At 38.2% G+C, this 14235-nt stretch overlaps 2 protein-coding genes across 2 annotated transcripts in view; one reads left to right on the forward strand and one right to left on the reverse strand.

Moving 5' to 3' along the window:
• Positions 1-5549, reverse strand: part of pdzd8 (PDZ domain containing 8) — a 39487-nt gene extending 33938 nt beyond the window's left edge. The window contains exon 1 of the mRNA XM_084097677.1: positions 4293-5549. Coding sequence (XP_083953803.1) covers positions 4293-5179 — 887 coding nt within the window. The 5' untranslated portion in view covers positions 5180-5549. The remainder of the gene's footprint in view (positions 1-4292) is intronic.
• Positions 5550-8085: 2536 nt separating this feature from the next.
• Positions 8086-13289, forward strand: pex13 (peroxisomal biogenesis factor 13). The gene is made up of 4 exons (XM_084097680.1): positions 8086-8249; positions 8663-9387; positions 11735-11857; positions 12122-13289. Exons 1-4 carry the CDS (start codon positions 8179-8181, stop codon positions 12472-12474), a joined length of 1272 nt encoding a protein of 423 aa, XP_083953806.1. The 5' UTR covers positions 8086-8178; the 3' UTR covers positions 12475-13289.
• Positions 13290-14235: the final 946 nt, after the last annotated feature.

Raw genomic sequence — 14235 nt, forward strand, 5'->3', positions numbered from 1 at the left:
TAAATAAGCACAGTCAGGAAAATTTGTCCCGAGCCTTGCTCAAGGGCACGCAGCTGATAGGGGCCTATCAGTAACTGTTTTGTACAGATTACCCCCCAATTGGCCCAAACACACCAAGATAGAGTCAGTCACTCCATCTTTGAGAACAGAAGGTGTCATTAAACACCTATCAATAACAGCTGGACACGCAAACACACCAGACATGACATCAACTGAGGTAACCGGAGACCAGTTCGGGTCAATACTTTGAGTTCGCAAAAATACATTCTTATGCACACACACAATGCGCACCATATATCAAACATCTACAACATCTGAGAACATAGTTCATAATAATTTGTAATAACGAAATTGGTGATTATGGGGAGGGAAAAACCCTAACAATTACATCTCAACATTTTGATAAACAGTAATTCCTTCACACACACACTTGAACAACAAGTATGCACATAAACAACAAACGCACATTTCTGAAGTCTCAAGTTTTGGCCATCTGTGACATGGAGCCCATCCAGGATGCACCAGAGAAGACATCATACTGTTTTGGGTTTTATAAATACCCCTACGGGTACAAAGTACAGGATTCTTGTGCATTAAATAGCTAATTATAAAAATGTATAGAGTTAGTTTAGACTATTACTTCAAGTATTACAGTAAGCCAATTTAATTCTTTATGCATTGTATTTGCTAATCTCCCAATATACAGACCTTTCATGGCACTTCTGCAGATTAAGATGGCAATTTCACTTTAAAACTGCCTTTGAGGACTGTTAAGATCTACATTTGAACAAAGGAGCTGGATCAGCGTAATCAGGCCGTCCTCTACACAATAACAGAAGGTGTTTGCTGAGGAAATCAGAGCATTTCCCTGCATGAAAATGCCCTTTATATTGCACTGAATCAGTGCAAATGCAGCATTTTTGTCAAATGTACAATGAGTTCCAAAAGACACTAGTGAACATGCTTTGCATTTTAGTTATTTAATAGAAAATGTTTAAAATGTTCACATTTATTGGAAAAAATAAAGACTGCAGGATGAGTCATCAATAATTTGAATCCCATTTTCCCAAGTGAAAAAGTGAAAAAATGAAGAATATTTATATATTTATACACACACACACACGATACATGTTTGGGTCAGTATTATTCAGTAAGATTTAGTTAGAAATTAGTATTTTTATTTAGCAAGAGTGCATTAAATAAGTGACAATAAAGACATTTATGTTTCAAAATATTACTTTTGATTTATCAAGAAATCCTGAAAAAAACCTTTCCCCCTAAAAACTATTAATCAGTTAATCCCCAAAAACGATTAATTTAAACTGTTTTCAACACTGATAATAATGTTGAACAAGAAATGTTTCTTGAGCACCAAAGCAGCATATTATAATTATTTCTGAAGGATCATGTAACACTGGAGTAATGATGCTGCAAATATATTAAAATAGAAAATAGTTATTTTAAACTGTAACATTTCACAATAATAATTAAATCATAATAGACTTTGTTCAAAAACATTTTAAAAATTGGATATTATATGTGCTGTATTCCACACAAAAACAAATTTTACCAACAGCACTTCCATAATCTATACTACACAAACTCTTTATTCATCCTGGTGATGCATAAAACAGTAAATCTAAAATACAGACAGCAAATCTATTGATTTTTCATCCCACATCTATTACCAAAGTATATTAAAAGCATTTTAACCACGCTACGTAAATCCAAGTCTTCAGCAGTTTGGTCCACACACACACACACACTTGTCCTGCTCTGAACACCTCCTCCATCTGTGACACTTCCATCCCACACAGAGATGACTGAAACGGATTGTGGCCTGCCCCCTTGTTTTGTCCCTGGGCCATGCTGTCTGCTTTTTAAACAAAGTTCCCACTCACATACTTGTTTAAAAGAGAATATTGTCAGCTTCTTAACGTCACCTCCCACGTGACAAATTAAACAGTAAGTACTTCTCGTCTCAGCCCTAAAGCAAACGTTGAACTCTTGAGGCAGTAAAACATGACTAGTGCATGAATTAAAGAGGAAAAATATCTGCCATCTCAACCACCAAAAGAAGTGATTCCCACTTTTGGGAAGACTGAGAAAATGTACTGAGAAAATGAGAAAATGAGTGTGTCATTTAATGTCTCGCATCACTGAGAAGCTCTTTGGGTAATGTAAAGCGTTAAGAGTTAGAGTTTGCTGCCGGTTGTGCGTTGTGATGACTAAAACTCTTTTAGGTCTGTAGCAGCACGCGTCCTTATGGTGTATAGCAGAGGGAATTTCTGAATAACACAACGTTATCTATGAATATTCTCTGAACGTTCAAAACGTCAATGTTTTTAACATTTTAAGAACTTTTTTTGATCATCCGAACGTTAAGGGAACATTCCATTTTTCGCAAACGTTACTTTTGGGACGGTTATGAAACAAGTATTAACATTTTTAAAAAACAGATGAACGTGCAACTAAAATGTTTCAGAAAAAAAAAAACTTTACATGAATGATGTATAAAAATTATGCTAACATTTTGAGAACATTATTAAAGACCAGATAACTCTGAATTAACATTCTATTAACATATTGGAAGAATGTTTGTTCATAAATTTGAGAACCATGCCAGAACGTTAGCAAAGGTTCGGACGACTTTATTCAACTTTTAATTTTCTTCTGTGTGGTTCACGTAATGTAACAGCGCAGCGCTTCTGGGTTGTACGTCAGAACGTAGGCTCACTATTACACTTTTTCTGCACACTACGTCAACAGCTTAGGAGAATGACATGGAAGAGAAGAGATGGTTGAATAAAGTTGTTATTTTGGGGGGTTTTTGCGCACAAAAAGTATTCTCGCCGCTTGATAAACTTAAGGTTGAGCCACTGTAGTCACTTGGACTATTTTAACAATGTCTTTACTAACTTTTCTGGGCTGGCAGATATCAATTACCTTGCAGCCTATGGAGGAGTGACCCAGCTCTCAGATTTCATCAAAAACATCTTAATTTGTGTTCCGAAGATGAATGAAAGTCTTACGGGGTTGAAACAACATGAGGGTGAGTAATTACTGACAGAATTTTCATTTTGGGGTGAACTAACCCTTTAAGTATGACATTTACAGAGAGCACAGTGATTTAATTCACTACTCAAACAACCCAGCTGTGTTAGGGCAAAGTTCAAATGCACTAAATGCGCTGTTTTTGCCTTTCATGGAAACTACAATTAACTTAGATAAAAAGATTAAGATAGATAAAATCACAGTGTGGTGCAGTGTTATGTTTGACTTTGTGATTTGAACATTATGTTCATATTGACTGTACACAGACACAGTATGTCAACATAAAGATGAGCAGTTTGACTGATGAGCCAAAAAAACAACATCAGACCATTTTACGAACATGACAACTTACAAAGACAAATGTTAAACCTAAAGAACCTAAAACAGTCAAACCACACGCACTTGCTGAGATGTCTTAATGTTTATTGGCAACCAAACGTTTTAGGTGTGCCCAGTAATGTTGAGTGATAGAGAGCAGTGAGGTGTGGATGAATACAGCAAGCAATCAATCCACAGCTTGGTTGAACGCCTTAGTCACAAACCTTGTATTTTTATCAGCTAAAAACAGGAAGTAACTCAATCTCGAAGTTGTTTCACTTTTAACAGTCAGGAATCTGACCACAGTAAAGAGAAATTGCGACCAAAGGAGGCCTCCATTTCCAGTTTCACTCGGGAAAATGAACATACACACCCTCAGCACACTTGTGTTGTCATCACATGACCTTGCCAATAACCTCAGAAGTCTGTTATTGCAGTTCCACAATACTTTTGTCTGTTCACTTTTCACAACCCCCTTTCAGACATGAACACACACTACCAGTTTCACAACCTCTCTCCAAAGCAATGCTAAAAAACAAATACAAGTATACTGCTAAGGAATTGCATGACGAATAATTTACTGATTTTACTATTGCTGCTGCTGCTTTTAAAAATTTGAAGATAGATAGATAGATAGATAGATAGATAGATAGATAGATAGATAGATAGATAGATAGATGCAAAATCTGTCTTTCTCCATAGATAGAGTAATATCTGTCTTTCTCCACAAAAATGTTTTTACCTGAATTCAGGGAAATAATTTTGGGATCAGCTACACTCATTCGTCTTCAAGACACCTAACTGTGACTGTCCAGCCGTAGCTGATGGACCTGAGACCACAGATGAACGTCACTGTCATGGTAAAGGCAAGGGGCAGATTGCACTTGGCATGTGACAGCATGAAGACACTTAGACATTACCTTATTTTGTAGTTCGGTAAAGTGTGCTTCTTCTTGATAACTCTCTTGAGCTGGTTGACTATGATGGAGGTGAGCTGGGGCAGAGGACGGCCCTCAAATTGAGACTTCACCTCGAAGTCTATGAGCGGGTCCTCCAGGAAGGAGAAGGACCAGTGCGTGAAAGGCATGCGGGTGAACTGCAGCTTTAGGCGGCCCGCCACCCGGGTCATCTTCACAAACAGATAAGCCGATTTACCGAATACTAAATCGACATCAATGGCCAGATGAAAGCCGCCGTTATATTCTAAGTCAACCTCGAAATTGAGCTCCTCTGGCATGTTGTCTTCATTGAGAGCCACGGGCTTCATGAGTCTGGCTGTTTTGAAAACGGGCACCGAGTTACCCAGGGAGATATCCCGCAGACTGAGCCCCTCCAGCAGACGCCCGGCGGTCTTGGTTTGGAGGAGCTCCTCAAACTCTACCTTGATCTTTTTAGTGATCCAGTGCCTGACGACGGGGGTGTCTCGGAGCTCGCGGAATAAAAACAGAAATATGGAATTGAGGAAATCGCATGTCTCTGCTTTGGAGGCGTGCTGAAAGTCGCTCAGGGAAGGCGGTGGCGAAGACGGCTGCTGTTTGGGGCTGCTGCCGGGGACGGTGGTCTCTTGCTGCTTTGGAGAAGCGGCCTCCGGTTGTTTGGAGGCAGACGATGTGATATCCGGTTGTAGCTGCGTTGATTCGCATTGTTGGTTGCTAAAGTAATCCCTCAGTGCGGGATCAGGAACTGTTTTGACATATTGAACTGTCCTAGCGACAGGCTCGGGGCTCCTCCGGTACACCAGTAAGAGCTGCAGAAGGAGCGTGACGATGGCCCCGGAGAAGGCAGAAATTAATATCAGGTATATCATTTTCGGATCCCCCGCTGCGGCGTGCGGGTTAAACTGTACTCATGTTCCGCTGTCAGCCCGATTAAACAAAAGCGAGTTCCACCTGGCCGCTCACAAAGCTGCCATATCATCTGCTCCTTTCCTGGCTGGGCTTCGGAAACTCCGGCTGATTGGTGGAACGTATCATCACGTCAACGCGCTGGAAGTCCTGCGTCATGACGGCATCTGCCGGGCATAAAATTGTCACAATAAACATGTACTCAAACGTTTTACGCTGAATATTGACTAGTCATGAGTTTTTGTAATAATAAAAAAAAAATCATTCATTTTTACATGTTATAGTCTATTTGCAAAGATGTTTTGGACTGACAAATATCATAAAGAACTTTCAGAGTCAGAAAGAGCTTTATTGTCAAGTGTGCTTGCAAACACAATGAATTTACCTTCCAGTCCACCCATATATAAATACAACAAGGCACATTTAAATAACATTTAAGAATAAAAACAAAACAAAAAAGTATAAAGACACAGATAGTTTTAGTCAGAATAAACATTTACAGCTAAAAAATATTTACAGTATTGTGAATAATAATATGAATAAATAGGACTAAATAAATGTACAAGGATATTGCACAAAAAAGTGTGGTATTGCACTTGGAAGGTATTTAACTGTTCAAGAGGGAACTAATCAGTGGGAAGAAACTGTTCCTGTCCCTAGATGTTCTAGTGCCTGATCTGAGGTGCAGTCCAGAAGGCAAAAGTTCAAACAGGTGGCCGAGGTGAGTGGAGTCTCTGATGATTTTACGTGCCCTTTTCCTCACTCGGGAAGAGTCCTGAAGAGAGGAAGAGAGACTGTCCGTTGTAGTCTCCTGATGTCTGATTGGTGGCTGAACCAAACCAGACAGTTATAGATGAACACAGGACAGACTCAATGATGGCTGAGTAGAACTGTGTCAGCAGCTCCTGTGGCAGGTTGAACTTCCTCAGCAGGCAAAGGAATTACAACCTCTGCTGGGCCTTTTTCACAATGGAGTCATGTGATTGTCCCACTTCAGATCCCGAGAGATGGTGGTGCCTAGGAACCTGAATGCTTCCACAGTGCTGCTCATGACGGAGAATGGGGGGAGTGCTGGGGTGTTCCTCCTGAAGTCCTGAATGTAGTCTTACAGCTAGATGGAAGTGATTATATAATGCAATGACCATGAGATAGGGAGAAAAAAAACATAATTATTAACATTACAGTGGAAGTTCCATATACATTAAATAAAATGACCTGGTTCCAAACCATTTTTTATTTTATAAATTAATATAAATCTTCTGATGTAGTGTTTTGTATAAATGCAAAAGCAACATGTAATGTAATTATTATATGTCATATTAAGTCATAAATATATGGGGCTGCTTCTGGACTGTGTTTTGTTCTCAGCCAATAGCAATGTATATGTTTAACCACTGGGTGTGCAGCCATTAACTTGATTGAAACAATTAATCCCCATGTTGGCTGGCAGCAATACTCTCACAAATCCTGTTTGATCTTTATCAACTTATGTTTCACTGGTGCTGGAGATCTGAGAGACACATTTATAATAGATTACAAAAGTGGTAAACCAAATCCAAACTGAGGTGAACATTGCTCCAGCTCCATCTTGTGGGCTGTCAAAGATATTGCTGCAAAATAAAAACAGGCAAAACATTGCACTACATTCTGCCTCTATTGCAACCGGCGTAAATTTTACATTTGACATAACTGGACGGACTAACCACATAACGTATTATATTATAGCTGTATATATTACTACCATATGGACATCAATTTGATACACTCATCTCTGACTGATAACAGATTACTTCCTAAAGTGTAACACTGAAACTGCTGCTGCTGCTGAAACGCTGTTTGAGACAATTGAAACCCACTGAAACTATGTGTATTGGGAAAAGAGCTATACAAATACTGCATTTGAATTTGATTGAATTGAGCAATGACAGTTAATCATCAATCATTGAAAGACTGGGTTTGGGAGAAGGGTAAAGCAATAAAACATGAATGGATTTGAAAATTAGCATTTGAGAGAAAGAAAATGATGAAAGCATAGTAAGATGTTTCTGAGACAATACATATGCTCAGATTATAATTGTGAAGGATACAATTTGACAGTAAGGATTTTATGTTTATTTATTTATATTTTATTTAAAAATCAGCTATGTAATAAAACTGCAAATTACCACTAGGGCTATTAGTGGCTGTTCCAGTGTATTCCAGTGCATGTGTTTCATCGTGTCAGAATGGCCGAGCGGTCTAAGGCGCCAGACTCAAGGGTTCGTCCTTCTCAGGTGATGAGGTTTCTGGTCTCCGAATGGAGGCGTGGGTTCAAATCCCACTTCTGACAATACATTTTAGATATTCGAAATAAAAAATACCTTACATGTACACGTTTAAATGACTTAAACAATATAGCCTGTGTGTGTTCAGTTTACAAATTAGACAGAGATCAATGATCACTTGACATAAGCTAAACGAGAGATATTTAAAATAAATAAAATCTGTTTTTGAGACAAATTTGAATCTATTAGGCGAGGCTAAGATTACAGCAAAAAAGTCTGTAGAATAAAATATGGAATTATAATCATATTTTAGATAGAGCAATGTAAAATCCACAACAGATTTCTAGCTGTCACGTCTCACGGTCACGATTTCTATTTAAAATATTTCAGATTAGTCAGTGATCGTCCTTGATATGCACCATTAGACGAATTTGCAGTCTGGTTTCAGACATTTTAGCGGAATTAGATATTGAATTCATTAACGACTCCTCACACACATTGTATGTTAAATAAGTAAAACTTAACAAGACTGCAAACACAGATACGACCACATCGATTCAATTATAGATTGCTTTAGTCTCGTGTCGAAAGACAGTCAGAACTGTGAGAATGATCGATTGCTTTAGTCTGGCGAATGGGACAGTTTCTGTTCCTGACGTTTATTGTGCAGCTTGACTTTTGGTGTAAAATATTAAATAATGGCACAGCCTCCACCAAAACCATGGGAAAGGCGAATCCCTGGAACCATAACTGGACCATTAAACTATCGGTTCGTAATAACTCGTCTTATTTTGGCCAGCATGTCCAAAAGACGGAGTGTTGGAACGCTAGCGAACCTATTAGCTCTCAAGCAAATATAAAATCTATATTTGACGAAGTGGTATTTTTGTTGTAAAAATAATATGTGCATACGTTTGGTTTTACAGTGATTCTGATAAAAGTTCTGTATGGTTGTATTGACAGTTATACTTTTGTTGTTAAGTTACGTAAACTTAATGTTTGGCTCGTACTCGAGCATGTCAATAAGTGTTTGCATGTGAGTGTCAAAGTTCACAGATACTGTGTTCAGTCTTTTACTTTTAAATAGAGAATATTTGACAACTTTTAACTATGTTTTATTATTATTGCTTTTCTATAGATATGCCATTTCTTTTGAATGTTTTTATTTTATTTTCTATCTAGCTCTACTGACTTTGGATCAGCATCACATAGTGGGCCATCAATGTCTGGTCCTCCACTTCTAACACGTGTGGCACCACCCATCCCTCCAAGATCCGTCCAACAGGCATACCGCCCTACATACAGCTCATTGCCTTCCTCATATAGCCCTTATGGGAGCTCCATGTATGGAGGGGGTTACAGCCCCTACAGCTACAGTGGTTATGGAGTTGGAGGTGGCCTGGGTTATAACCGTTATAACTTGGGGGACGACGTCCCACCCAGCCGTTTTGTCCAGCAGGCGGAGGAGAGCAGCCGCGGAGCGTTTCAGTCCATTGAGAGCATTGTCCACGCCTTCTCGTCGGTCAGCATGATGATGGACGCTACTTTCTCTGCTGTCTATAACAGCTTTCGCGCTGTTCTGGATGTGGCCAATCACTTCTCCCGCTTACGCATACATTTCACAAAAGTGCTGTCTGCTTTCGCCCTGGTTAGGACCCTTAGATACCTATATCGCAGGCTGCAGAGGCTGCTGGGATTGCGTCAGGATTCAGAGGTGGACGATTTGTGGGCCGACAGTGCGGCCTCCTCTGTGGTGTCTGCTTCAGGAATCAGAGGTGCTGGGATTGATGACCCCAGAGTGAATTCTGTCAAATCATGGCCCATTTTCTTGTTTTTTGCTGTCGTTCTTGGAGGTCCGTATTTGATCTGGAGGCTTTTGAGGTCTGCTGAGGGTCCTGAGGAAAATGGTGAGACATTCCCTTCATGTTCTGTCTGTTCTCATTCCAGTCTTAAACCTCACTCACTCTTCTCACTATTTATTGGTCTGACATGAGTCTGGTATTATTCAGTATCTAGCCTATCACTTCTGTTTCTATTTTGGCTTTAACGTAGGACCATGGGACTGGTAATGAGAATGATTTACACTACTGTTAAAAAATTAGGGGTCAGTAAGATTTATTTTTTTTAAATAAATTGGTAACACTTAAAGTGCCGCTATTACGCTATTTTAAAGTCAGTTTCATTTTCTCGTAATATACATTGCACATCACCACATTTTTCAATGATTCTAAAACGACTTGGCGGATGAATCAGTCTCTCTAAAATCCCTCCTTTCCGAGAGCCTGCTCTGCTCTGATTGGCCAGACGCCCCAGTCTGTTGTGATTGGAACCTAAACGCACATTACCATAACTGAACTTCAGTTCCGTCCGAAGGCTTCCTAAAGCTCAGCGATTGTACACCCTGTAAAGACAGTAACTATGACGTCTATTTTACCATATCAATCTGAGCTCAAGTCCGATGATGAAACATTGGAAGAACTAGTTATTCAACCCGAACCTCCATCGCAAAAACGACTTGATCAGGACGTTTCTCAGTGATATGCTACTCATTTTGATGTACATTATGAGATGTTTCAACTGTAATTCCTCACCATCAGCATTAACAAGTGTATGTTCATCAACAAACCAATGTGTATATTTCTAATTTTGCGGTGCACATGCAGGAACTGTATTAACTGTATCAATAACGGTGCATACGTTAGCCGAGCACTAACGTGAATGACTGAAGTGACATTAAAGTTTGCAAAAAAAAAATCTTGCTCCATCCTTTATCTTTACTCAAAGTAGTAAGAACAACAGACATCTGCATTAATGTACAGTTTTAGGTAATAGTGGCCCACAGATAGGCTTACTTAGCAAAAGTATTTCAGTAAAACAGTAATAACGCGAGTTAGCCGGTTAGCGAGAAACTTTCACAATATAAAACACAAAGCTACGTATTTTGAACACCCAGAAGAAAATATATACATCAACAATTAATCATACTTACAGGTTGTGGTTCTGAGGAGCAAGCTTGTCCAAATAAACTGGGTACTGACCCATATTTCAAGAGCAAGCGTTTTGCGAATCCTGTGTTGAACTCCGAGATTTGAGAAGCAGTCGTCAGTAAAATGACGTGTTTGAGGGCGGGTCAAGTTGTTTGCAGACGGACAACGTACAACATAGGTGGGCATTATGTAAATGTATTTTCTAGTGACGTAGAACCGTCACGCTGTGAGATTCAAACGACTCGTTTAGGCAGTTCTGAGTTGATTCTTTCTTTTTGGAGACAATAACTTAAATAATTTATCGCACACTTTCGACTCTACAACTTTACAGAACGTTTATAATATTCACCAACAGCTATATTACACGCTGGATGAAAGTTAATATTCGAAAAACCATAATGGGGCACTTTAAGGTCTCATTTGTTAACATTAGTTAATGTAGTAACTAACATGAACTAACAATGAGCAATACATTTGTTACAGTATATATTAATCGTTGTTAATGTTAGTTAATAGAAATCCAGCTGTTCATTGTTTGTTCATGTTAGTTCACAGTGTATTAACTATTGTTAACAAATACAACATTTAATTTAAATGATGTATTAGTAAATGTTAAATTAACATCAACTAAGATTAATAAATGTTGAAGTATTGTTCATTCTTAGTTTGTTAAATAAAGAGTTCAACTAATTTTAACTAATGAAACCTTATTGTAAAGTGTTACCAATAAATGAATACTTTTATTCAGAAAGGATGCAATAAATTGGTCAAAAAAGTGACAGTATATTGTACCACTAAACAAACATCACTGAAAGAAACTTCTACACTTCTCAGTTAGGCTGAGACTTGTCACTGAATTTGTTGCAGGACTGAGTCATTTTATCACTGTGTCATTCAGAAGCCCTGTACATCAGCACACTATAAAAACATTTGCTGCTCTACAGTAAATGCTCGGCTCAACAATAAGGATTTTTTTACTGGCCCATTCAAAATAATCACTGGCCCTGCCACAAAAACATAATAAATGAGTAAATTATGTAAAATAAAACTGCATAAATTAAATATAGATAAAATTATTAAAACCGACAACTGTCCTAAGTGTCTTTCATACTGGCCCCAGGCTGTAAGGCAGCCTTTATTATTTAGCCCTCAAACATGTTTGTTTGTAGTTTTTTTTGTTGTTGTTGGTATGTGTCTGAAAAAGTAGCTTTATATGTAGTCGTGTCTATATGTTTGTGCTTAATATAAGTTATGTTCTGTTTTTCAGCCACTAACTGGGCAAGTGGGGAGGATGACCATGTAGTAGCACGAGCTGAGTATGACTTCACAGCTTCGTCTGAGGAAGAGATCTCTCTACAGGCTGGAGACATGCTTAATCTTGCCCCTAAAGGTAAGAACAAGAACAAGACTCTTAACATAATCTGAACAGAAGTGTACTTCAACTCTTTATCACACGCAAACACACTGTCTACAGTCTAGATAATCCAATGAGAAAATTTAAATAAAACACAAATCTTTTTTGCACAGCAAACTTATCAACAATGTAATATTTTAAATTTGACTGATGTCAAGCATATACACTTTGTACCATGTACATTTTGTTCTAGGCATTGTCTTACAGCTTGTACTCGATGCATTCCACTCTTTTTTGCAGAACAACAGCCCAGAGTGCGTGGCTGGCTGTTAGCCAGTGTGGATGGGCAGATCACTGGCCTCGTCCCTGCCAACTACGTTAAAGTGTTGGGCCGGAGGAGAGGCACAAAGCATGCAGAATTAGAGAGGATGGCACAGGCCCAGCAGGCGGCACAGAACCTTCCAGCACCTCAAACTGCCCTGGCTACAGCTTCTCTTCCCAACTCCAGGCTGGCTGTCCCTACCACATCACATCCAGGTGATCTGCTGGAATCTGTTTACGGGGAGACACTTCATGCTGCCCTGGAGGTGCAACCTTCCACAAACAATAGCAGTGATACTGTAGTGATCACCTCAGAAAAGATGGACTTATGAATAATCTGGATGTGTGGGGAGGTGTGTGTGTGTGTGTGTGTGTGTGTGTGTGTGTGTGTGTGTGTGTGTGTGTGTGTGTGTGTGTGTGTGTGTGTGTGTGTGTGTGTGTGTGTGTGTGTGTGTGTGTGTGTGTGTGTGTTGGTGGGAGCTAAGAGAAAAAGTGTATCCTTCATTAGAATGTATCACCCTCTATATAAATTAGTCCAACAGATAAAAAAGGAGAGGAACAAATGAAAAATGGAGGTATTGAAAGGGAGGTGAATTGTCTTATACCTTTATAATGTATCATTTGAACTGTATAATTTCACAAATTTCAGTAGACTGTTAGGCTCAAAGCCATTACCAATGTGTGTTTTTTTTCCTATAACAAAAATGGTGGATATTTCAACATTATAGTTTGTGTTAATAAGACCCATTCATTTATTTAGAAGAATAATGGATACAATTTGTAATGATATGCTTGCTTTAAGCATAAAATGTTACACACATGTTGTCATTCATGTATACAGTTAATGCATCTGATTAGTTTAAATTGTGAGTTCTTATATCAATCTGAATTTGTAATAGAGTGTTTCTAGTGAATTTCATTATGGGAATTCTCTCACTCTCCAATGTAAGAGTTTTAGATTGCTGTTCATCTTTCTTCAATGTTGTGAATATTTAATATTTGATTTTTTAAGCTGTTGTACCAAGGATTAGTTTGTGCATTTCTCTGTTTTCAGGCTTGTTTTCTCATACTGCTACTCAGTGTGCAATTATGTAAATACAAGCAATTATTTTGCCAGTAAATAATTAAAAAAAAATATATCCTGTCATTTTCAATTGTATAACATTTCTAAGATTACAGAATTACTGATTGACTTTCAGCTGGTTAAGAAATTGCTTTTGGAAATAAATAAAAAGAAGTAATAAAAAGGTGTTACAAAATACACAATCAGTTTCTCTACCGTTCAAAAGTATGGGGTTGGTCATTTTTAGATGTGTTGTAAATGAGTCTCTTATGCTCACCAAGGCTGCATTTACTTGTACAGAAATTCAGTAAAAAAAACAGTAAAATTGTGAAATATTACAATTTAAAACAACTGAACATCTATTTTAATATGTATTTAAGTAATTTATTCATGTGATGGCAAAACTGAATTTTCAGCATCATTACGTCAGTCTTCAGCATCACATGATCCTTCAGAAATTATTTTAATATGCTGATTTGCTGCTCAAGAAACATTTCTTATTATTATTAATGATGAAAACAGTTGTGCTGCTTAATACTTTTTTCAGAATTCTTTGATGAAAGTTCAAAAGAACAGAATTTATGTTAAAAATAAATCATAAAAGCATATCATAATGCAACATAATAAATGTCTTTAATGTGACTTTTGATCAATTCAATATGTCCATGTTGAGTTAAAGTATTAATTAAAGAAAACATACTAACCCCAAACTTTCGAATGGTAGTGTATACAAGTTAAATCCATGGCTGCACACTATGGTTATTAAATCAGGAGACTGTATTGCACAGTAATTTAGACCTTGATGTGCCTCACAGTTGTACTGAACCTCATCTCTTTCTGTCTAAAAATAAGCCTTTAGTCAGTCAGAATATCTACAGTGCTACATTTCCTTCAGCAATCTAACTGACTTGATTATAGAGAGTAAATGGATTTGTGTTTCTCTGGGGCCCATATTAAAAACAGAATCCCATCAATCAAATAGAATGTTGGGGTTGTCGCCTGGCAACGGGGACGCCGGCGCGCACCTGCT

This window comes from Abramis brama (genome assembly GCF_963993115.1).
Source record: "Abramis brama genome assembly, chromosome: 21".
Classification (NCBI taxonomy): domain Eukaryota; kingdom Metazoa; phylum Chordata; class Actinopteri; order Cypriniformes; family Leuciscidae; genus Abramis; species Abramis brama.

Bases quoted from the DNA above. Each gene is read 5' to 3' on its own strand.
- pex13 (XM_084097680.1), top strand. From the start codon at position 8,179: ATGGCACAGCCTCCACCAAAACCATGGGAAAGGCGAATCCCTGGAACC. The intron at 8,250-8,662 runs GTTCGTAATAAC...TTTTCTATCTAG, and splicing joins ACTGGACCATTAAACTATCG to CTCTACTGACTTTGGATCAG. The intron at 11,858-12,121 runs GTAAGAACAAGA...TCTTTTTTGCAG, and splicing joins GCTTAATCTTGCCCCTAAAG to AACAACAGCCCAGAGTGCGT.